Source organism: Rutilus rutilus (assembly GCF_951802725.1).
Source record: "Rutilus rutilus genome assembly, chromosome: 9".
NCBI lineage: Eukaryota > Metazoa > Chordata > Actinopteri > Cypriniformes > Leuciscidae > Rutilus > Rutilus rutilus.
In genome coordinates, this window is record NC_140223.1 from 30,816,096 (window position 1) to 30,839,372 (window position 23,277).

The 23,277-nt window shown below is 42.3% G+C and overlaps 2 protein-coding genes across 2 annotated transcripts in view; both read right to left on the reverse strand.

The window, feature by feature from the left end:
- LOC311297098 (uncharacterized protein) overlaps positions 1–23,277 on the reverse strand; it is a 312,417-nt gene that overhangs the window by 112,726 nt on the left and 176,414 nt on the right. The window lies entirely within an intron of this gene.
- Positions 1–23,277, reverse strand: part of LOC311297102 (uncharacterized protein) — a 39,322-nt gene that overhangs the window by 14,981 nt on the left and 1,064 nt on the right. The window contains exons 4-9 of the mRNA XM_084419216.1: positions 18,530–18,649; positions 16,934–17,044; positions 10,562–10,672; positions 9,187–9,306; positions 8,877–8,996; positions 8,563–8,682 (exon numbers count right to left, since the gene is read on the reverse strand). Of these exons, the coding sequence (XP_084275342.1) occupies positions 8,563–8,682; positions 8,877–8,996; positions 9,187–9,306; positions 10,562–10,672; positions 16,934–17,044; positions 18,530–18,649 (702 nt within the window). The remainder of the gene's footprint in view (positions 1–8,562; positions 8,683–8,876; positions 8,997–9,186; positions 9,307–10,561; positions 10,673–16,933; positions 17,045–18,529; positions 18,650–23,277) is intronic.

The following is a 23,277-nucleotide window of genomic DNA, read 5'->3' on the forward strand; positions in this document are numbered from 1 at the left end:
ACCTGCCGTGAGATCGGGTTACGGGATGCGATTCCACTGGGAGAAACATTCTTCAAAAATACATTTCAGAGCCAAACACTAGAAGATCATAACTATATGATCAAAAACAAAACTAACCAATCATGCATGCATACAGGAAGGTCAGATACAAGTCTGAGTTACATACAAAGGACGTTTGTGTGTGTATGTGTTAACAGAAAGTTTCGTTTTCTCTCTGTGGGTCTCTTTGAAGCTCCCCACAGGGGAAGAAGAATGTTGGTTTCAGGTTCTGGAATGTTTCTGAGATGCAATTAGTGTCGTAAAAGTTGCCACAGGCGCAGACCTGGCGTCGCCAAGGCTATGAGTTATATTTACAGGTTAAACGTTAAAAGTTCTCCCAAAATTTAAAATGACTAGGCTTCGGGAGTTTTGTGTGCAGGGAGAACAGAATCATGATTCTTGCACATTCGTTACAGGAAGGAGTCGCGTCTCGCGAGCCATATCAAGAATCTCGCATTGATTTGTCACCTGTGACTCTGACCGATGACGTGTCGGAAGCTATATCCGCTCCGTTCATGTCAAGGTCGTTCTTTTTGTCATTCTCGCGAAGAGATCTCGCTCGAGCGTGCACAGCGCTTTTGATGAGCAACTGCTCCCCGCTACAGCTGTGTCTCGGGAGAAATACTGGATTATCGATGTGCATCGGACCATATACCCACTGGTTGTCCAGGGTTTGTTTGGAACCGATCACTACTAGCAGTGTTGAGGTGAGTACTCACGTGAACTCAGTGGTTAACCAGGGTTCTGTCAGACTGCGTGTAGTATTGTTTATTGTCTGAAACAACTACTTTATGTGTATGCTCATTGGTTAACCAGAGTGATACATTGACAAGGCTTATCGTGGCAACTGTAACGCCTTTTATTATAACCCCAATGGTTGACCAGGGTTTTTTCAACTACTGGTCTGGAAGTTATGGCAGCTTCGTGCTCCCTCTGCTCAGGTCCAATGGATCTTATGGATGCTCATATTCAATGTCCTACTTGCCTAGGCATTGATCACCTCCGAGAGGCTTTAGTAGACCCATGTCCTGAATGTGGTTTGATGTCTTTGGAGATGAGACAACATCGACTGGCTGAAATAGATCCTGAGTTTAAGATTTCTGCTCCATCAGCGTCACATGTGGGTAGCAAGCGTGTGGCCAGTGGGACTGGAAGGACTTCAAAGAAGATGCGAACCTCCTCGGAGTCAAGTACGTTGACCCAGCAAGTAGCTGAGCTTGCGAACGCAGTTCAGGGTATTAAAGCCTTATTATCTGTACCCCCTACTCGTTAGAATGTGAGTGAGGGGACAAGGGTGGGTGTTTTAGCTCCTCCCTTGCCCAGGAGTGAGCTGGCATCCAGGTTTTCCAGGGGAGAACCAGACACTTTATCTATTGCGGCCTCTGACACTGAACAGGATTATTATACGCCCATGGAGGAGACAATACCCTCACATTCCGAGTTCCAACGTTCCCATAGCGACGACGGTTCTGGCCTTCAGGATGCGCCTTCTTCAGTGGTTTTTTCTCTGCAGGACACACTCAAGATGGCGCTCGCTAAGCGGAATTTGGATCCACCTCCTCCCCTACCAGGCCAGTCAAACCTCTTGCGTCGCTCAGTTTCCCAGCAAGAGGGTTTCCTAATGCCAAATTGTCCTGACTTCACAGATGTTGTTTCTGCTGCGTTTCGATCAGCTCCTTTATCCAGACCTGATCGCGTGGCTCGTACACTTGCGGCAATGGCTGAAGCCGATGAAAAGGGCCTTGGTAACATGCCTCCAGTTGAGCCATGTGTTTCTTCACTGATAGTGTCACCAGATGAGGCTCTCCGACACAATCTTCGCTGTCCTAACCCAGAGTGTAGACGCACAGATGATCGTTGGTTAAGATCTAAAAATACTGTCTCAGGTTTGAGTCGTGTGGGAAATTCCATGGCTCATCTTCTGTTAGCACTTCATTCTGCTTTGAGTACTGACCCACCAGATAATACCGCATCAGAGTTACTTGAGGCTTCTTTACAGGCCTTGGGTTCAATTGCTTTCTCTAGCGGAAAGGCTCTTGGGCTTACTACACAGGCTAGGCGGCAGGTTTGGCTAGCACAGTCTAAACTTCCAGAGGCTTGCTGTAGCAATCTTCGTCACCTACCACTGGTGCCTGGGCAGATTTTTGGTCCAGCCGCTCAGTATCTAGTATCTCTCGGCATCTAGTCTCGGTCCCAGCACTTTGAGCGCAGTGTGAATTATGGACCATCCTCACATCGAATGCCTGTTCGTCATGCAAATCCACTCCAACACAGGCAGGGACAGTCTTACAGGCTTGTACAGCAGGCTACTCGACCTGGGTATGACTCGAGAAGGGAAGCATCCCGTGCTCGTCGACCGCCTGCTCGCCCTGTGGCGACTTATCGTCGCCCCCCCAGGGATAAGGAAACCGCTCCCCATCGCCGGTGATGGTCCAGGGTCTGTGATGGGACACTTTTCATCCTCTCAACTACAACTTTGGAGAGGGATTACAAACAACAAGTGGCTCCTCGACACACTCGACACGGGCTACTGTCTTCAGTTCCGTCACAGACCCCAATTATGCACACACACTCGGCCCACAGTGGTTCGGGACCCTTGTCAAGCGCTTGCTCTATCTCTCGAGGTCCGGAAGCTACTGGAAAAGGGTGTGGTAGAGCTAGTAAACCCACGAGTCCATCCGGAGGGATTTCATTCAAAGTACTTCCTAGTTCGCAAGAAGGATGGAAGTTTCAGGCCAATCTTGGACCTCAGACAATTGAATAGGAGTCTCAAACACCTTCCTTTCCGCATGCTGCGTGTCAGGGATGTCCTCCAAGCAGTCGAACCCGGCATGTGGTTTACCTCTGTGGATCTGAAGGATGCATATTTCCACATCCCCATTGCACCTCATCACAGAAGGTTTCTTTGGTTCACATTCCAGGGCAGGACATACCAATATCGAGTCCTACCATTTGGCCTCTCCCTCTCTCCCTCTCTATAGGCAGGCTATACGAGGAGCCATAGCGAGGTTCCAGGTTCGGCGCAAGCTACCTTATCTCCACTTCTTACGGCTAGCGGGCCTTCTCACCGCAGCCTCATCGGCCATTCACTTAGGGCTTTTACACCTTCGTCCTTTTCAGCGTTGGTTGATAGCCAGACGATTGTCAGCAGTTCACAACCGACATACCCTTGTTTTGGTGACAACCAGTTGCTCTGTCTCCCTGAGGCTTTGGAGACGGGAACAATTTCTACAAGGGGGTGTACCAATGGGACCACCCCCATCACGCAGGGAAGTGGTGACAACAGATGCCTCTCTCTCCGGATGGGGAGGGCTGTGGCAACACCAGGGCGTGCAGGGGAATTGGACCTTGCAGCAGACGACATTTCACATCAACATCCTAGAGCTGTGGGCAGTGCTTTTCACCCTAAGACACTTCAGACAGGAGTTATCGGGGAAGCACATCCTGGTCCGCACCGACAACACCACAGTGGTGTTTTTAATCAATCACCAAGGGGGCACGAGGTCTCTACCTTGCCTTCGACTTTCACGAGTGCTGCTGTTGTGGGCAAACCAGCACTTCCTGTCGATCAGAGCGGCACACATTCCCGGTCACTACAACAGTGTGGCAGACTCACTTTCTCGATCGGGTCCGAAGCCAGGGGACTGGTGTCTGCACAAGGCGGTAGTTCAGTCAGTTTGGGGACTTTATGGGACTGCAGCAGTCGACCTCTTTGCCAGCAGAAAGACAACACATTGTCCGCTGTGGTTCGCGGAGCAGGAGGAGCAGGGATCACTAGGCCAGGATGCCCTGGCCCACGACTGGCCAGACCTCCTCCTCTATGCTTTCCCTCCAATTACACTTCTCTGGCCTGTGCTGAGGCGTGTGCAGGTGAGATGATACAGGCTTATTCTAGTGGCACCCTGCTGGCCAGCAAGACCATGGTTCAGTCTGCTGTTGGCCCTTACGACCGGCCCACCGCAACCTTTGCCAGTTCGGAAGGATCTACTGTCACAAATGAACGGGGAACTTTGGCACCCCTCACCGGGCAAATTGAGTCTATGTGTATGGCCCCTGGGGTTGAGCAGGAGCTCTCACAGTGTTCCGCAGATGTGAGGATCACTGTCATGAATGCAAGAGCCCCATCAACACGTCGCACTTATGCCAGTAAATGGAAGATCTTTGTTTCATGATGTACAGATCGGTCTGTTAACCCAGTCACTTGTTCCATCAGTTCAGTGTTGGAATTCTTACAACATTTATTGGACACTGGGTGCTCCCCAGCAACTCTAAGGGTATTCGTGGCGGCCTTGTCAGCACATCGGAACCCCTTGGGGGGGGGGGGGGGGTTGGGGGTAATCGATTGGTGCGGAAAAATTGGTGGTGGCTTTCCTTAAGGGAGCAGTACGTCTTAATCCACCGGCACGGATAATGCATACCCAGTGGGATCTTCAGGTGGTGCTTAACAGCCTGCGTTTACCGCCTTATGAACCACCTGAACAAGCTGATATTAGGAGTCTTTCGATGAAGACTGCTTTTCTCTTGGCTATAACATCAACCAGAAGAGTAGGTGAGCTTCATGCCCTCTCGGTGAGTCCACAGTGTCTCAGATGGGGGCCTGAGTATAATCAGGTAACTCTCTGGCCGAATCCAGCTTTCCAACCTAAAGTTTTGTCTGATCGCTTTGTGAACCAACCCATTCAGCTTGCGGCGTTTAATCAAGAGGCTTCCCAGACAGCTGTGTGTCCAGTGAGAGCACTGCAACAGTATGTGTTGAAGACTGCTTCATGGCGTACCACTGATCAGCTGTTTGTCCGTTTTGATGCCTGTCAAAGAGGCTCACCCTTGTCAAAGGTTGTCTCATTGGGTGGTGGATACCATTGTACAGGCATATGATTCGGCTGGTCAGACAGTTCCAGCATCTATTAAATGCCATTCAACCCGGTCAGTGGCTACTTCTTGGGCAGCACTACGTGGGGTGCCCCTTTCTGAAATATGTGCAGTGGCTACATGGAAGTCCCCTTGCATGTTCACAAGATTCTACAGGATCAATGTGGCCCCTATTCCTTTGGTCAGTTCTGCTGTGTTAGCGGACAGTATCTAGGTGAGTGGCCCTCGTGACTTGGTTGTATTCGTCTTCCACTATGTTCGACCATCTCTGGCGGTCTGTAACAGTGAAATAGAACACTGGTTACTGGTGTAACCTTGGTTCTATGAATAGTGAAAGACCGCCAGAGTCTCTGGTCACTCGGATTGAGAGAATTACTGCAGAGAATGACCGTGACATGAACGGAGCGGATATAGCTTCCAACACGTCATCGGTCAGGGTCACAGGTGACAAATCAATGCGAGATTCTCGATATGGCTCGCGAGACGCGACTCCTTCCACTATGTTCGACCGTCTCTGGCGGTCTTCCACTATTCATAGAACCAAGGTTATACCAGTAACCAGCGTTCTCCCTCAGTCTTCATCGGTTTTCGTTAATGTTAAGTATGGTTTTCTCCTAGTTCCTGAGTTTTGTCATTAAAGACCATTATAATCATCCTTCTTCGTCTCCGTGCTATTTCCACTACCACGTTACGTAACAGAAGAACGGACCTATAATGACTGTGGAACGCACTACCCAGACCGCTCGCTCTGTGCATTTTACCATGCCAGCCTGAGCGAGCCCCAGCCGGCGGTCCAAAGAAGGATTTCGCCGCTTTCGTGGAGTGGGTACTGGTAAATAACAACTCACCCTGCTGAGGATGACAGCATTAGTCCCACTCCACCACCGCCGCCAGAGACCAGACAACCACCACCAGCGAACGACGTGACAGAGATGTTGCTTGAGCCCACCGCAGACAATTGAGACCGACTTCCCGTGAGTGACAGGACCGTACCAAGGATAATGACGGAGAGCGTCATCACCACGTATCTCGGACCACCGACAGAGTCTGACAAGGTGCGTGAGCCGGCAACACCGTGCGTTGAGGGAGTGACTGTGGAGCTTGAGGGCTGGAAGGATAGCCCTACCCACAACCCTACCACTGTGGAAGTGTGCATGTTGAACTCTAGCATATATTTTGAGGAACTTAGGGCTTTTTTTTTTTAGGTAGATCTTATTGACTTTTGTGGGGAGGTTATACCTAGTACCCCTGAATCTCCAGCGCCCCCTGTTGCTCCAGTGTTTCCTGTTTCTCCAGCACCCCCTGTGTCTCCAGAATTCCCACCCAGCCTCCCTCTCCCACCTCCTCAATCAGCCAGTTCCTCAGCCCCGCCTCCGCTGATGTTCTTCAGTCCCTCGCCAGCTCCCATCTGCTGTAAAGCTCTGCCACATGTCTTCAGGCCACCAGCTCCATCCAGCACAGAGGATCCCGTCTTCGCCTCCAGCCTCTGTGTCCATTGCTCCACCTCGGCCTGTCAACACATCGGCTCTACCCTGGCTCCTCCCTCCCTCGGCTCCACATGAAACCATCGGCCATACAGCTTCTCTAGGCTCCCTCGTCCCTACTTGAATTCTCTTTCATTATCTTGCGCTTGTATGGACTAATTCACACAAAATTATGTAAAAACGTCCATCTTGGCGAGTATCCTAGTAAACAAAGTCGGTTATATCTCAAGTGAACGTAGACAGTATATTCAAATGGCATCCATGCGTTCGGTCTTAAAGGCAGGGTCGGCAGGTTTTTTCAACAAAAAAAAAATTCCACATTTGTTTAAACTTTCTTTATATACCAATACATAATTAAAATGTAAGTACTCTGAAAAAGAGAGTATAAAAATCGAGTGTCTGTAGTCCTCTCAGCGCGCAATAAACACAGCTACTTATTTCCATTCGGAACGAATGAAATGATTGGCTGGGCGACTGTCACTCTCCCTCGCAACCATGGCTACCACCCCCGCGGCTACAGGAGCTGCCCACATGCGCGCACCCGTTTTTTGCCGAGGAGAGGAAGAGGCACGGAGAGAGGCACGGAAGCTAGGAAGAATCACAATAATGGCAGAGAAAGAGCAGTCAAAATTCCCAGTACCTGCATATACAGTCAGCGAAGGCAAACAAGGCAAAACAAGGAACTAGTAAGGTAGAAAGGTAGGCTACTTGTCACCGGAGTGTAACGTTAGTCCTCATCAGAGCCAACAGTGCTTTCATTGTGGAAGCTCTTACATGCAAAACACTGTATATGTTGTGAATCTTACACGAAATTCACCTTCATCACAGTGTAACTGATGGTAATGGGAAAACGTGTATCAATGCAACCTGTTTTTAGCTTTGCCTTATGTTACCAAATCAAACTCAATATATTTTAAACTTTACCAGTATCGATATGCTAGCTTGATAGTGAGTACTAACAGCCATGTTAGTTGTTCATATTCATAATGATAAAGTTAGGTATTTTATTACATGTGATTCTGACATGATGTCACTACATGCACTGCGCTCCTCTCCGCTCGGCGCTGGTGGGAGTGAATGGAATAAGTAGCTGTGTTTATTGCAGTCCTGAGAGGACTTGAGACACTCGATTTTTATACTCTCCTTTTCAGAGTACTTACATTTTAATTATGTATTGGTATATAAAGACAGTTTAAACAAATTTGGGAAAAAGTTTTTTAGAAAAATCCTGCCTATCCTGCCTTTAAAGGGGCAGCAGTCTATTAAACCTGCTGCTGGTTTAGTGTTAATCAAACAAAGGACAAATAAATTATTCACTGCTCCTAACTAAATAGGCTACCTTTTGTAACTTTACAAACATATCCATCTATATTTAATTTATACAGTAATGAATATGCAGTGTTATTTCACATTTGATTACTTTATTCAAATTTCTGTACATGAACACTACTGTTAGATCTACCTGAAAAACTCTAAAAACACTGTTTATTTCATTTGTAGTCTTCCTTTGTTCTATTGTATTTATTTGTGCTATTTGTAATTTGATTATTTGCTCTTATTTTATTACTGACTGCTTACTTTGTTTTGAATTCACATTAATTAGGCTGGATGTTTTTGTTGTATCAAAATTGGAATAAAGAATTGATATTTCACTGGTGTCTAAACATTTGAACCACTGACCCAATCTTTAGCACTGAGCCCTACTGGAGCTGCTCTAAATATGTGCTGTGCTATTAAATGAAAGATAAAATATGATATGATAGAGCAATAGAATTAACAGTGAAAGTAACAGAAGCTCATACAATGCATTTTAGCAGGCTTAATTAAGCATGAAAATAACTGAAGGAAATATATATATTTGATGAACAAATTAAGCCAACTAATATGATTGATATTCTTTTGGTTTCTTTACCAATACATTTAAAAATGACAAATGCAGTGAAAATACAGGTATTGGTACAAAAATGAAAGTATCGGTATCAGACTCGTTCTGGAAAAAGTGGTATCGGTGCATCCATATTCAAAACGTCATTTAAAGTTTGAATTTTTGCTTTGAAAGCAGATATTTTGTTTCTTATGCCAAGTAACAAAGCACAAAGCTCTTTGAGATTATTGGATGGGAGGTGCTCTACAAATAATGTTTGGTTTGTTACTGTCTAAACCGAAATACCTTTCTTCACTCCGGAAGCTTGGTGTTCCATCTTTAAACATTATCGGTCGATCCAGTGACTGCTCACTTTTCAGAGATATAGAAGAAGGTGCTGGAGATGTTGCTTCTTCTGGCCTTAGCCTTTGGGGGGAAATAAAGAACTGATGCTTAAATATTGTACAAGATAAGGGACATGCAAACAGCATATAATGATGACATTTCTTTGTTCTATAAGTAATGTGTTCTATGTTTTATTTTTTTGAGTACATTTATACCAAAATGTGTAAATTGTGTATCCCCCAGAATTTTTACAACCAAATTTGAAATGCTCACACCTTTCATTCCTAAGCAAACTCTCTGCTCCATCTTTGAACAGTATTGGTCGATCCAGTGACTGATTACTTTGTAGTGATGTACATGAAGGGGCTGGAGATGTTGTTTTATCTAGTCTCATTCTTGGGGAGAAAGAATGAACTGATGTTAAAATACTGTACAAGAGGCATGCAAACTGCATATAACAATCACAACCTTCCCCTAATTCCAATAATGTGTTCCATGTTTTTATAATTGATTTTCTTTCTATGAGTACATTTATAACTACACATGTAACTTGTGCAACCCACCAGAAATTTTAAATGCTCAAACCTTTTACTCCTAAGCAAACTCTCCACTCCATCTTTGAACATTATCGGTCGATCCAGTGACTGCTCACTTTGTAGAGATGAGCATGAAGGTGCTGGAGATGCTGCTGGACTCTGTCTCAACCTTTGTAGGGGGAAAAAGACATGAGAACCACAACCTACTCCTGACTGAAATTTTCTTCATTTAATTTATTTATGGTACTCTTATTTTAGATCAATATGAGTTTCAATACGAGTATGATACCTAGACAGCCGAGTGGCCAATGGCCAAAACAATGTATTTTAAAATACTGAAATTCAGTGAGAACAAAGATGATGTTGTCTTGAGTTTTATGTAGAGTTTTGTTTAATCTTGATTTCTTAAAATGGTGCACTTGTTTTCCTGGGCACATCAGAGTGAACTGCTGCATTTATGCGTGGTCATGAAAGCAAACTAAAATATTTCACTAAAATATAAGTTACAATTCATTTTGATTTTAATTGTATGGGATCATTCTGTGATACTTTTACACCCTTTTTAAACCCTGAATGTGGTCAATTTTAACTGAAATTATATGGAAAATCGTGAGTCATTTTTAAGTTTCTACTTTTGTGGTCAGAAAAAGAAAGAAAGTCAGAATATGGCATTAGAACAACACCAAGGTGAGTAAATTACGACTCATTTTTTATGTAAATTACGTAAATTCCACAATCATTTTTGGGTGAACTATACCTTTAAGTAAGGTGTACCAAGCTGTCATAACACTGGTGAGAATATTGCTTCTGAATAAATTATATTTACACAAAAAAAAATTGTTTCTGAAGATTTTTATCTCTAATACAAGCAATTTTTTTACACGTGACTGTTATATGAAATACGAGCACTTTTGAAACGTTTGGCCATCAAATTAGCGCACCAGGACAATCTGTTGAGTAAATTTCTGTCATGACAACTCTCGGAGTGACTGGCATGGTAATGGTTATGACAATGTTGTATGTTTGGTCTTGGTGGAATAGATCTGTTACGCTGCTGCTGCTGCTGCTGCAGAGAAAGTATGGGACTTCAATACATACACGACACGCTGCTGTGAGCAAGTAAGACATGATGCTGCTGTACAATATAGTGTACATGAATTGCCCGTAGCAGATCTATACAGGTGGAGCTGGGGAAGATGGAGGGTTTCTGAGCGTGCTGCACTGCTAAGGCAAATGCTACCCAAGTATTTGAAGGTTGAGCAGCGAGCTCAGTGGCTACTGATACGGCATGAACCAATCAGCAGTGCCCTAAAGATAACGATGTGATTATGAACAGGTGAGTAAAAAGACCTATTAGGCTGCACCATCTAGAGTTTCATGCCAGAACTTTGTATATGTATAATTCAGACCCGAATTCCTCATACCTTTCATTGCTTTGAGATCCATCTTTGAACATTATTGGTCGATCCAATGACTGGTCACTTTGTAGAGATGTGCAGGAGGGTGCTGGAGACGTTCCTTTATCTGGTCTCAACCTTGTGCACAAGGAGTAAAAACATTTTCTTACATTCTTACTGAAACAAAAACTGACATTCCAAAACAATTAACCTACGAACTACCCTGAAAAACAAATAACCCACAATTTGCAACATAAAATGAAATTTGTATTGCTAACTTTAAAGGTGCTGTATGTAGTTTTCAGCGGCCTCTAGCGGTGATGTTTCAGATTGCAACCAATAATTTTACAAGCGCGTGCTCTTGCGCATGCTCGAATTTATGAGCGAGCACTGTGTGGGTACCTTCAGACTGAGACACAACACACCGGAGAAAGCATCACACAACATGCTGGAAAATAAGGTAAACTCCCACTGCAACGTTACAATAAGAGGCTACTTTTATCAGCTTGACGTTGAACTAATGCTCCATGCTCGTACCATGATAAGTATGGAACCCTATCAACCGTGCCGAATTTTGCCACTGCAAGCACCATTTCACATTTTCTTCAGGAAATGTACATTCTAGGTTTGTAGATAAGGTTTCTCCATGATTCAAACGCCCTGCCGATGTTGAGCCGTGTTTTTTTCACCCGAAGTTCATCCGATTCACGTCTGGCCTTACGAGCTTCAGCAGAAAAAACTTTTTGTTTGTTTTTTTATCAATATGTGGAGTTTGTGTTGGAGTCTGTGTTGTGCTGGGAGCAGGTCGTTTCTTAGTGTTATCAGACATGTCATAAGTTGCATAAGTCATAAGTCCATGTCATAAGTTGCAGTGTCGTCACTGTTGAGTGCAAAGTCAGAGGCTCGGGAGCGCGCGTGCAGGTCACATCACTGGATTTCGCAGTAAATCCGACCCGGCACCTTCACATAAAAATAAGAATACTTGCTTTCCGAGGTAATAGCAAAACCCGCAAAGTGGATCATTTTAATGTGAGATTACAACCCCTTCACACACAGGCAATAAAAAAAGGATTCATTTTAGTAGAAAAGTTACATACAGCACCTTTAAAGGGATAATTCACCCACAATGAAATTTAAGTCATTATTTACTCACCCTGGTGTTGGTCTAATGTATTGTGCCCTTTTTTTTTTCAGACCACAAAATGGGAAACGTAAAAAAATGTCCATATGCACAGCAACCAGTATCAAGCTTTTTTTTTTTAAATCCAAAAGTATCACAGAATGGTCCCATGCAACATGTGTCATATATTCTAAGTAATGAGGGTGTACGATAGGGTTTAGTGAAAAACAAACTGAAATGTAAAGTATTATTTAGGGATGCACCGATCCCACTTTTTCCATAACGAGTCCGATACTGAACTTTTATTTTTAGTACTTGCCGATACTGAGTACCGATACCTGTATTTTCATTGCATTTTTAACTTTTAAAAATATTGGGCAGATAAACCAAAAGAATATGAGTCAAACTAAATATTAGCAAATAGACATTTCCTTCAGTTATTTGCATGCCTTCCCTTTTGAAAAATAAGTATACTTTAAGTAAATTTTATTAAATATACTTTAAGTATATTAATATCAATGTATTTGAAGTAAACTTGTAAGCGGGATCTAGGCATGGGCAGGGGTAGGCTGAGCCAACCCAAACGTCTGCCTTGCCCACCCATATAGAATTTAGGTACAGATAGCGTTAATCTGTTTTCTATGATTTGTGCATTGATTAAAAAAATGTGGGTTGTGTGTTGAGAAGTTTGATGAAGGGCTATAGAATACCCAGCCAATCAAAAATGATAATAAAAAAATAACAGCAGAAAATAACAATAGGCTAGGCCTATTTTTCAGTCGGAAAAGGGTGGCTTGTCCGCTTCAGGTTGGTGGAGAGTTCCTGCCTCAAGTTGAGGAGTTCAGGTATCTGGGGGTCTTGTTCACGAGTGAGGGAAGGATGGAACGGGAGATTGACAGACGGATCGGTGCAGCTTCTGCAGTTCCTATTCTCACCTTTGGTCATGAGCTGTGGGTCATGACCGAAAGGACAAGATCCCGGATACAGGTGGCTGAAAGGAGCTTTCTCCACAGGGTGGCTGGGTGCTCCCTTAGAGATAGGGTGAGGAGCTCGGTCACTCGGGAGGAGCTCAGAGTAGAGCCGCTGCTCCTCCACATCGAGAGGGGCCAGCTGAGGTGGCTTGGGCATCTTTTCCGGATGCCTCCTGGACGCCTTCCCGGGGAGGTGTTCCGGGCGCGTCCCATTGGGAGGAGACCCTGAGGAAAACCTAGATCACGCTGAAGGGATTATGTCTCCTGGTTGGCCTGGGAACGCCAGAGGGAAGTCTGGGCGTCTCTACTTCGACTCTCCACCGCAACCCAGCCCCGGATAAGCGGAAGAAGATGGATGGATGGATGTATAGGCCTATTTTTCTTTTCTTAGCTGAAAGTAACAGCGAGGCACATCATACATTCACGGGATTCAGTGTGTAGGGGAAAAGCAGAGTAACTTATTTTAACTTGAGCGCCGCATTTTTAGAACACCACGTCATGCAAAAGACGTCTCACTGTCTCGCATGCCTGGCAGCTTCCAGATGGGATTGCTGGTCTTTCTCATGACGTACCTAGCATTTCATTCGGGGCTCCAGGGGAGGATTAGATGTCAATCGCTGCATCGGAGAGAGAGAGCCAAAAAATGCCAAATCTGCAGGTAAAGTTTTTCCTCTCTCACTACCGTTAATGGTGGGGCGGAAGTGCTACTGCAGACCGCCTCTTCCCTGCATGTGATGGCCACCCTGAAAAAAAAAAAAAAAAAAAAAAAAGTTGAAGGCCAAAACACTCATAATGTACAAGAGTAGTTTTGAGTCGGGGTTGAGCTGCGCAAGGTGACAGACCGTGTTTATAGTCACAGCGCTAGCCCTAGGCCAGACGATGTCCACCCTGGTGGTCCAAAAGCGCCCCTTGGCTAAACCTTGCCGAGGTGCGAGACGTCGCCAAAGTTCGCTTTCTCGATGCTCACGTCTCACGAGGTGGCCTTTTCGGCGACACTGTTGGAGACTGTGCCCAGCTGTGCTCAGTTCAGAAACAGGCTGAGGTAACCAAAAGCTTGCCCTAATGTGCTCCCTGAGTCACTCGTGGGCTGCCTACGGGCAGTCTGTTTGTCGCCAAGGGTGTCAGTACCCTGCGAAAAAAACTCTGCCACAGCCAGCTCTACTGTGACGTTGAGCCTTCACAGGAAGACGGCGCCACAGAGTTGGACACAGCTGCTCTTCCCCGGAGGAGGGCCGGGTGGAGAATCTTTTGTTGAATAATTTCTGTTCCGCCACTGGCGAGACAGCAGTACCCAAATTCTCAGTAAGAGCAGCTTCTCTATCTCTGGGTCTCAAGAGAGCGAGGTTGGCGGTGCGTGACGCAATGCCTTGCCACCCTCAGCCCCCTCTTGTATCGCCAGCCTGATGTGGATCGGGGCCGTGAGTATTCCGTCTCACGCATCTCCTGCCGATAGGTGGAGTCAGGTAAGTGTTGCACCTCACACTCAGACCCCACTTCGGGCCGCTTGCCGTCCGAGTCGGGTCCCTGCCCTCCACCATCGCTGCACCACTGCAGGTACCCTCTGTGGTCCCGTTGGTCCCCCTGGCTCGATGCATGGGAGCCTGGCTAGCGCTTCCCAGCCTGTCCAGCTGGCTTATCCGTACCATCAGACTTGGCTGTGCGATTCAGTTCACCCGGTGTCCCCCGGCCTTCAGGGGCATCCAGTTCACCTCATGTACTGGCGGACAGTGCTCCTGTGCTTCGGGCGGAAATCGCAGTCCTACTGGTGAAGGACACGTCACACGATAGAGCCGGTCCCTCCAGCAGACATGAAGACCGGCTTCTAGAGCCCGTACTTCATTGTACCCAAGAAAGGCGGTGGGTTACGGCCAATCTTGGACCTGCGAATCTTGATCGGTCCCTTCTCAGGCTGCCGTTCAAGATGCTAACGCAAAAACACATCTTCAGGTGCATCCGTCCCCAAGATTTGTTTACAGCGATCGACCTGAAGGACACGTACTTTCATGTCTCGATTCTCCCTCAACACAGACCGTTCCTACGCTTTGCGTTCGAGGGACAGGAATATCAGTACAAGGTACAGCCCTTCGGGCTGGCCCTGTCGCCCTGTGTCTTCAGGAAGGTCACATGAGAGAGCGTGCTGTTCACATCCTCAACTACCTCGACGACTGCCTCATCTTGGCCCAGTCGAGAGAGCAGTTGTGCGAACACAGGGACATGGTGCTTAGTCACCTCAGCCACTTAGGGCTTCAGATCAACTGGGAGAAGAGTAAACTCGCCCCCTTGCAGAGGATCTCTTTTCTCTATGTTCCTATTTAGGTATTTGTTTTTTTATACTTGAAATATAACTGTACTGCACACATACACATGCACGCACTACATGCTTAGATACGTGAAAGAGTAACGGCCATCCACCTCCCAAATTTCATTAAAAATCATCCCAATCCCCTCTTCTGCTGTCTAACACTTCTTTCACCATGTATTTGTTTGTTTCTTTTATTAATTTATGCAATCCAAAACACTCTAACCTGCCGCGCGTCGTATCTCTCTGTTCAAATCCTTCCATCCCGCGCTGCTGTCATTTGCAGATGGAAAGCATTACCGTAATAAGCTGTATATTGGCGAAAAGCGCATGATGTCTACTTTCAGGAACTATTGAATTATTTTAATAGTGCAAACGGTTGAAGAGTTACAGTGACATGAATACAGCTTGGTTGGCTGTGTCGTCGACGACACATCCGGTTTTAAAGGGTAAACTCTTTCCATTTTAAAAACATTTCATTCTAGCTTCATGCATCCTTTTTAGCAACACTTGAATCTGGGTAAGTTTCATTAAAAAAACAATATTTAAACATTTTTGTCAAAGACTACATCTGGATCGGATTCAAAACGATGATCAAAACATAGATGGAGTAGATCAAGTCCATCAAACCTTCACAGTCAGTAACCCTTCCTGGGTCGACATTTCATTCGGTAACATTAGGCAGTTTTGAACTTATATATGCTGTTTAATGTTTGATGATTGCATTGTTTTACATTTGCTTAAACAATCTTCAATCACTCGTTTCTGCTTCTTCTTCTCCTGTGTTTTGATCAAGAGATTCTGTGCTTTTTCAGAAGATGCGATATAGCTTCCCCTAACGTATAACTGTATAAACATATAACATGGATAGCCAGAAAAATTCAATGGCAGAGAGAGTAAAGTAGATTTGAAGTAAATTCCTATGTACACTCCCAGTGGACTAGTCTACACAATAATTCAGATTTTCAGAACTTATCTGTTTTCTTTATAAATCAATATTTTCAAACAATGTAAGTTTATAAGACAGTATGTAAAACTAGGCCTATGTGAAAAAAGTATTTATTAGGCTACTCAATCAAAACAGTAAACACAACTACAAGCAAAGTACACTTAGAATACTAAATAAAATTTCGATCAAAAGATTGAATACAAGTATAGGTTAAATATACTTAGAACTTTCTGTCAGTCTAAGTCAAGTATACTTAAGTGTAATTTTAAGTACATTTCGGCGAAGTACACAAAGTATATTTCTGAGAAGTAAATACAAAGTAGACTGAAAGTATACTTTCTTATTTTTAGTTTAAAAAAAGTTAATAGAACACTTGAATTAACTTCTTTTTCCTACAGGTTATTCCTGTTACAGTACTGTAGGAGCTACTGTTCAGGTCCTTGCACACAGTCCGAAATTTTCGTATGCACTTTTCATATTCGTCATCCTAAAAATTTGTCACGCACAGAAACCTTGCACACTGAGTCTGATGCGTATTAATTAATCCATTGCGAAAAAAATCAAGCACAGAGGATCTTTTTGTTGTCCTCTCTATTCTTAAAATACTGAAATTCAGTGAGAACAAAAGATGATGTCGTCTTGATTTCTTAAAATGGTGCACACTTGTTTCCTGGGCACATCAGAGTGAACCGCTGCATTTACGCAGTGTCATGAAAGCACAGTTGTGCACAGCAGACCAACTTCTAAGGTCAAGATATTCTAAAATAATATTAATTTTGATTTTAATTGTATGGGATCATTCTGTGATACTTTTGCATCCTTTTTAAAGCCTGAATGTGATGACTTTTAACTGAAATTATATGGAACATGGTGAGCAGGACTTTTTTTTTTTTTTTTCTCCTTTTATGGTCAGAAAAAGAAAGACAAGCAATTTTCTACACATGACATGAAATACGAGCACTTTTGAAACGTTTGTCCAGCAAATTAGCGCACCAGGACAATCTGTTGAGTAAAACAGTATATATGTATAATAGGTACCCGAAACTCTTATTCCTCATACCTTTCATTGCTTTGAGATCCATCTTTGAACATTATTGGTCGATCCAGTGACTGGTCACTTTGTAGAGATGTGCAGGAGGGTGCTGGAGACGTTCCTTTATCTGGTCTCAAACTTGGGCACAAGGAGGAAAAAGTGAGTATGTTTTTACATTCCAAAACAATTAACCTACAAACTACCCAGAAAAACAACAATTTGCAACATGAAAATGAAATTTGTATTGCTAGCTTTAAAGGGATAGTTCACCCACAATTAAATTTAAGTAATCATTTCCTCACCTTGGTGTTTGTCTAATGCCCTTCTTTCTTTTTCAGACCACAAAAGGATAAATAAAAAAAAATAAAAAAAAGTCCCACTCATGCTCGTCCAAATAATGGCAGTGAATAGCGACCAGTTTTAAGCTTTTTAAAAGACGCAAAAGAATCACAGACCGGTCCCATGCAACATGTGTCATATATTCTAAGTGCTGAGGGTATACGATAGGGTTTAGTAAAAAACTAACTGAAATGTAATGTATAATTTAATGAAAATCCTGACCTTGGCCATTGTTCCTCTGTGCACGACTATGTGTTCATTAAACTCTATTAGTGCCACATATCACTCCGACTCACCCCCCAAAAAACAACACAAATGAATGAATAAAAACGCAACATGAAATACAACTCCTAGAAATCCCCCAAAAAGTATCTGTGTACTTTCTTCACCAAGCTGAATATCTCCAGACCAGAACAGTCAGAATTGCAGTTGACAGATGTGAACATGAAAACTTTTTGTTGCAACGAACGCAACAGATATATATATTCACTATATCAGCCTATATTCCCCTCGGAGAAAAATTCACAGATTGTATTTCATGTCACATTTTTATTTTTCTTGATTTCTCACAACATATGTGCTTTCTCTGAGCGAGTCGGGGTGAACTCCAGCGCTAATAGAGTCTCACAAACATGTAGTCATGCACAGAAGACCAATGGCCAAGGTCAGGATTTTACTATATAATTTATTAATATTCTATTTGTTTTTCAGTAAACCCTATCGTATACCCCCAGAACATTTGGAATATATGACTAGTGTTGCATGGGACCATTATGTGATAGTTTTGCATCTTTTTTTTTTAAGTGTGATGCTGGTTGCTATTCACAGCCATTGTATGGACGGGCATGAGCGGGACATTAATAAAAAAAAACCTCCTTCTGTGGTTCAAAAAAGAAAAAAGGGCATACTGCAATAGAAACAAAACCAGGGTGAGTAAATGATTACTTAATTTTCATTTTAGGGTGAACTAACCGTTTAATAACGTTTGCTTCCGAACATTAAAGCACCACTCATAGAGTAACATTTAATATAGAGTAACAGCAATCAGACACTTGACTGTTTTCACAGCTTTTCTGTGTGTTCAGGGTTCCAGATCAAAGTATGTGAGTGTTGCAGAGTGGAAGCCAAGTGGGTTTTTAAAGTTTATTTAGTACAAACAGCACAAAGGCAAGTGTGATATTGCATAATTATAATAAATTATATAAATAACAATTAACTGAAAAACTATAAATTACAAAACCAAGACAAGGAATTATACTGGGAAAATGTTTGCAAATACTACACCTTTTATTTCTCCTTTTACTCTCTACTCCATCTCTGAACATTATCGGTCGATCCAGTGACTGCTCACTTTGTAGAGATGTACATGAAGGTGCTGGAGATGCTAACTGACCTTGTCTCGACCTTTGGTGGGGGGAAGGCTTTATAAATTATTTTAATACTAATACTTACTTATGTGCATTTACACCTATTTTCCAAAGGTATAAAGAGAGAGCAATTCATCTTTCCCTTATTTGCGAGGATATGACGTTTTTGTTTGTTTTCCATTTTGGTCCTCAACAGATTGACAGGACTTTGGAACTCTGTTTCTAAATTAGTATACCTTTCATTCCCCAACTCTGAGGCCCCGTCCACACTACTGCGTTTTCGTTTAAAAACGGAGACCTTTTGCTACGTTTGCACCTCCCGTCCACACTAAAACGGCAAAAACGGAGACCCAAACCGGAGAAGTTTAGAAACGCTGCCGACCCGTTTTTCGTTTTGAATCTCCGGAGGGCGTTTTAGTGTGGACGGGTCAAAACGGAGGACTTTAGAAACTATGACGTAGTAGAGGCTCACGCTCGGATCTATGATTGGGTGTCATCAGTCATGGCATAGGCTATATCTTTTCTAGCAGCTGTTGTGCAAGTAAATTCTGCATTTTACAATGCTAACTGCCTACATGCGCCGGAGGCAAGCTATTATTCGAGCGATCTGTGACAATTCCCGGTAAAATAGTGACAATGTGACAATTCCCGTGTGAAACTGACAATTCCCGATAAAATAGTTTACGTTTGACAATTCCCGGTATCGACCGTGTACATGGAGCATCGGTTTTGGGTTCCCACATGGAAAGAACCTATATGTGGATATATGCACATACATGAAACCTATATACAGCATATATGCACATATATGATAATATATATGCTGCATATATGCGTATATATGCCACATATAGGCAAAACTGAGGTGCATATATGCACATATATGATAATATATATGCGTATATATGCCACATACTGTATAGGCAAAACTGAGGTGCATATATGTGCATATACAGGCCATATAGGTCTCCTGTATTGCTTCTTTATATCCACATATAAGCCCTATATGTACATACAAGATATGCCTCCTATATAGCTTATGGCAGGATGGTCATTTTGTAGCTCATATCTCACTTTGGCAACTGTCATACATGATGCCTAGCTCTGATAGGCACTATCAATTCGAGAAGATCAAAAAGATACATTTTTTTCTGTTCATTTTTTTTGTCTTATTTTTGTTCTTGTACTATTTGATTGTTGTTAAGTAAATAAATAATGTACATTTCTACATTTTGGGCTTTTATTTATGTTGCCTACACTGTAAAAAAAAAGTGTAATTTTACAGGTAATGGTCTGTATTTTTTTCTTTTTTACAGGATTTTATTATTTTGTCATTATACAGTGAATGCCTGTTATTTTACAGATAATTGCTGTAATTTAAGGTCCACTATTAAATTTACAGGTAATTGCTTGTATTTTGGTTTTACAACAATTTTACATTTTTTTAAAAGGAACTTGTCTGTATTTTTACGAAGTAATATTTTACAGATTCTTTTATGTGAAATTAGAAAACAAAGAAAAGGTGTGTAACTGCAGAAATCTGCATCTATTCAATATGTTGTCTTGTCCTTACAGATTATTAAGCATGTGTGGGTTAAAGTGAGTTACACATAGGCTACAGTAGGCCTGTATTGAATTCTTTTTTTATTGCATAGGCTATAGTCTTTTAATCTTGTCTTGCAAATAGATGCTCTTTTTGATCATTATTTCATTGTCTTATTCTCCCATAATTTCATGTATATTTTATTAATATTTTCCAAATCTCCATTGCTGCACATTCAGGGCTTTGTGTGTGTGTGTGTGTGTGTGTGTGTGTGTGTGTGTGTGTGTGTGTGTGTGTGTGTGTGTGTGTGTGCGCACGCAATGACGCAGATTCAAATTCGCCACCATTATGTTTACGCTGTTTAGTCCCGCCCACAACGGTTAGTTGTTGACCAGTCGACTTTGTTTGGATCTGTATCAAGGGCAAGCGGGAGATTTGAATTCAGTTTACTCTCGTGAAGTGGATTGTGAGATTAACAGTGGTTCAAAGCAACCGTATTCGTTGAGAGCAGCCGTGAGCAGGAGCCCTGTTGTCAGTCAGTCCGTTTGGATCACTGATCTATATAATGTCATTCTATATAGATCAGTGGTTTGGATTCTTCGGGAATAACGCCCTTTTCAGTGAGCCTGGTTCGTCACAGCGGACATCATGCCAACCGATCACCGGCTGCAGGTAAGAGTCTACATGTGAACGAGATTTTAGATTACATTTGTGTTAAGTTTACGTTACAGTTTTCAAGCTAACGTTAGCATGTTAGCTAAATGATTCAGTTAACTGGCGAGAGTTGGAGGCAAAACACTGAAAATGTAGCATGCATCTTTACATTTTCCATCTGTTTTAAGAAAGATATCCCACACCTCAAAAGACCTAAAACAAGCTTTCGTAGACATGTTATACATATCAAAGTCCGTTTAATTGTATATAAAATCTTTGTTAATACGCGATAGTATCTGTCAGTAAATCAATCGGGACATTTTGAAACATATTCTGACGTGTAAATGTAATACTGAGTTGTAATTTATTTATTTATTTATTTATTTTTTTGTGATTTCAGGTCAAGTGGAAAGCAGAATGATCATGGCAAACAAGGTATGGGAAGAAGTAATTTTAAATATTGTAATGGCCGAGTCTTCTGATTCCATATGATTCCATTAAAAGTGGCAGAAAATGTAACGTTAATTTGTTTTATTTTATATTTTCCAATATGAATATTCATTTGATCCTTGTGAGGCCACTGGAGCTGCACAAGGTTTGGTTTTGCTACAGTAAGACCACGATTGTGTTAGATTTCACCCATCTCTTTTTTTCTTTTTTCTTTTTTGTATTGTAACTAGGTTCTTCTGTCATTTAGAAACAAGGGTTTTCCTATCACTTAATGACATATAGCTCTACTTTTCATTCCAGCCAGAGGATCTGACGGTTGCTGCTCGCATCTCAGCCTACCTGATGGACAATTCTTGCTGGATGAATGACCTTCATCTTCAACTCAACCTTGCCAAGACAGAACTGCTTATGGTTTCAGCCAAACCATGCGATCCTGCTGATTTTCCTTATACAACGCCAGAAAGATCTGGCCCTTCCCAATCGGAGCCACACAACTCCTTGTCTAAGCTCTTGTTCTATCCAGACTGGACTATTGTAATGCTCTCTTGGCTGGTCTTCCAGCATCAGTCAAACCTCTACAACTGATCCAGATGCTGCAGCAAGACCTAAACTCACTGCTTCAGATCTATGTGTCCTCCAGAAGCTTGTGTTCTGCAAGTGAATGGCGCCTTGTGGTGCCATCATCCCAAAGAGACACAAAATCATTTTCACTGACCTTTCCCTGGACTGTTCCCTGCTGGTGGGATGACCTGCCCAACTCAACACATTTTCAAGAAACCTCTAAAGATCCATCTTTTCATAAACACTTGACCCAATAATAGTAAATCTTTGTTAAAAAAAAAAAAAAAAATATGCTTTGTGTACTGTGCTACACTAACTGGGACTTGTCACTGCACTTGTTGCTTCTATTGTTCTCTTAATTTTTAAGTCACTTTAGATAAAATGTAATTGTAAATGTGTAAAAATAAGTTATATTAGAGTATAAAGGCATACAGCAATTGCCTTTTAATGTGGATATTTTTACATGTTCTAAATTATATACTAAGATTGTATTTCCTATCATTCACGTATCTTGATGTGCAGTGTTTATGTTTAATGAGTAATACTGTAAATGTGCAGGTATTCAGGTATGTTTAGTTAATTTAACAGAAATTGACTGTACATTTGCTATTATTAAGTACTTAATTAGAGATTGGTTAAAGTTGTGAAATTTGAAATGCAAAAATTAAAACTGTAAATATACAAACTTTGTATTTGAATTTATGTACTTAATGCATTTTTATACATAACTTCATAGTAGGTGAACATATAGGTGCATATATGCACGCATATATAGGTGCATATATAGGTGAACATATAGGTGCATATATAGGTGAACATATAGGTGCACATATAGGTACATGCACACATATAGGTGCATATATGCACACATATAGGTGAACATATAGGTGCATATATGCACACATATATAGGTACATATATATGTGAACATATATGTACATATATGTGCATATATGTACATATAATATAGGAAAACGGCCAATTTTATACATGTCACATATATTCAAAACCTATATCAAAACCTATATTAAAACATATATGTTTATATAGTTTATTTCCATGTGGGTTAACCCGGGAAGAACCAGCGCATGGTGGGATAATTTTATCAATGAAGTTGTGTTTACACCGGCTCGCGCATGCCCAGTGTTGGTGAATGGTCACGTGATCCGCGTTTTCAGTCGTTTTAATGTGGACGGAGATCAATTCTAATACGCAGCTAAAACGCTGGTGTGGACAGAGATCGTATTCATTTTAATTCTCCGTTTCTAAACGAAAACGCAGTAGTGTGGACGGGGCCTGAGATCCATCTTTGAACAGAATTGGTCGATCCAGTGACTGGTCACTTTCTAGAGATGTGATTAAAGGCGATGGCGATGTTGTTTTATCTGGTTTTAATCTTTAAATGAAGCAGAAAATGTTAAATGACAAATGAATAAAAAATAAAATAAAAACATGCA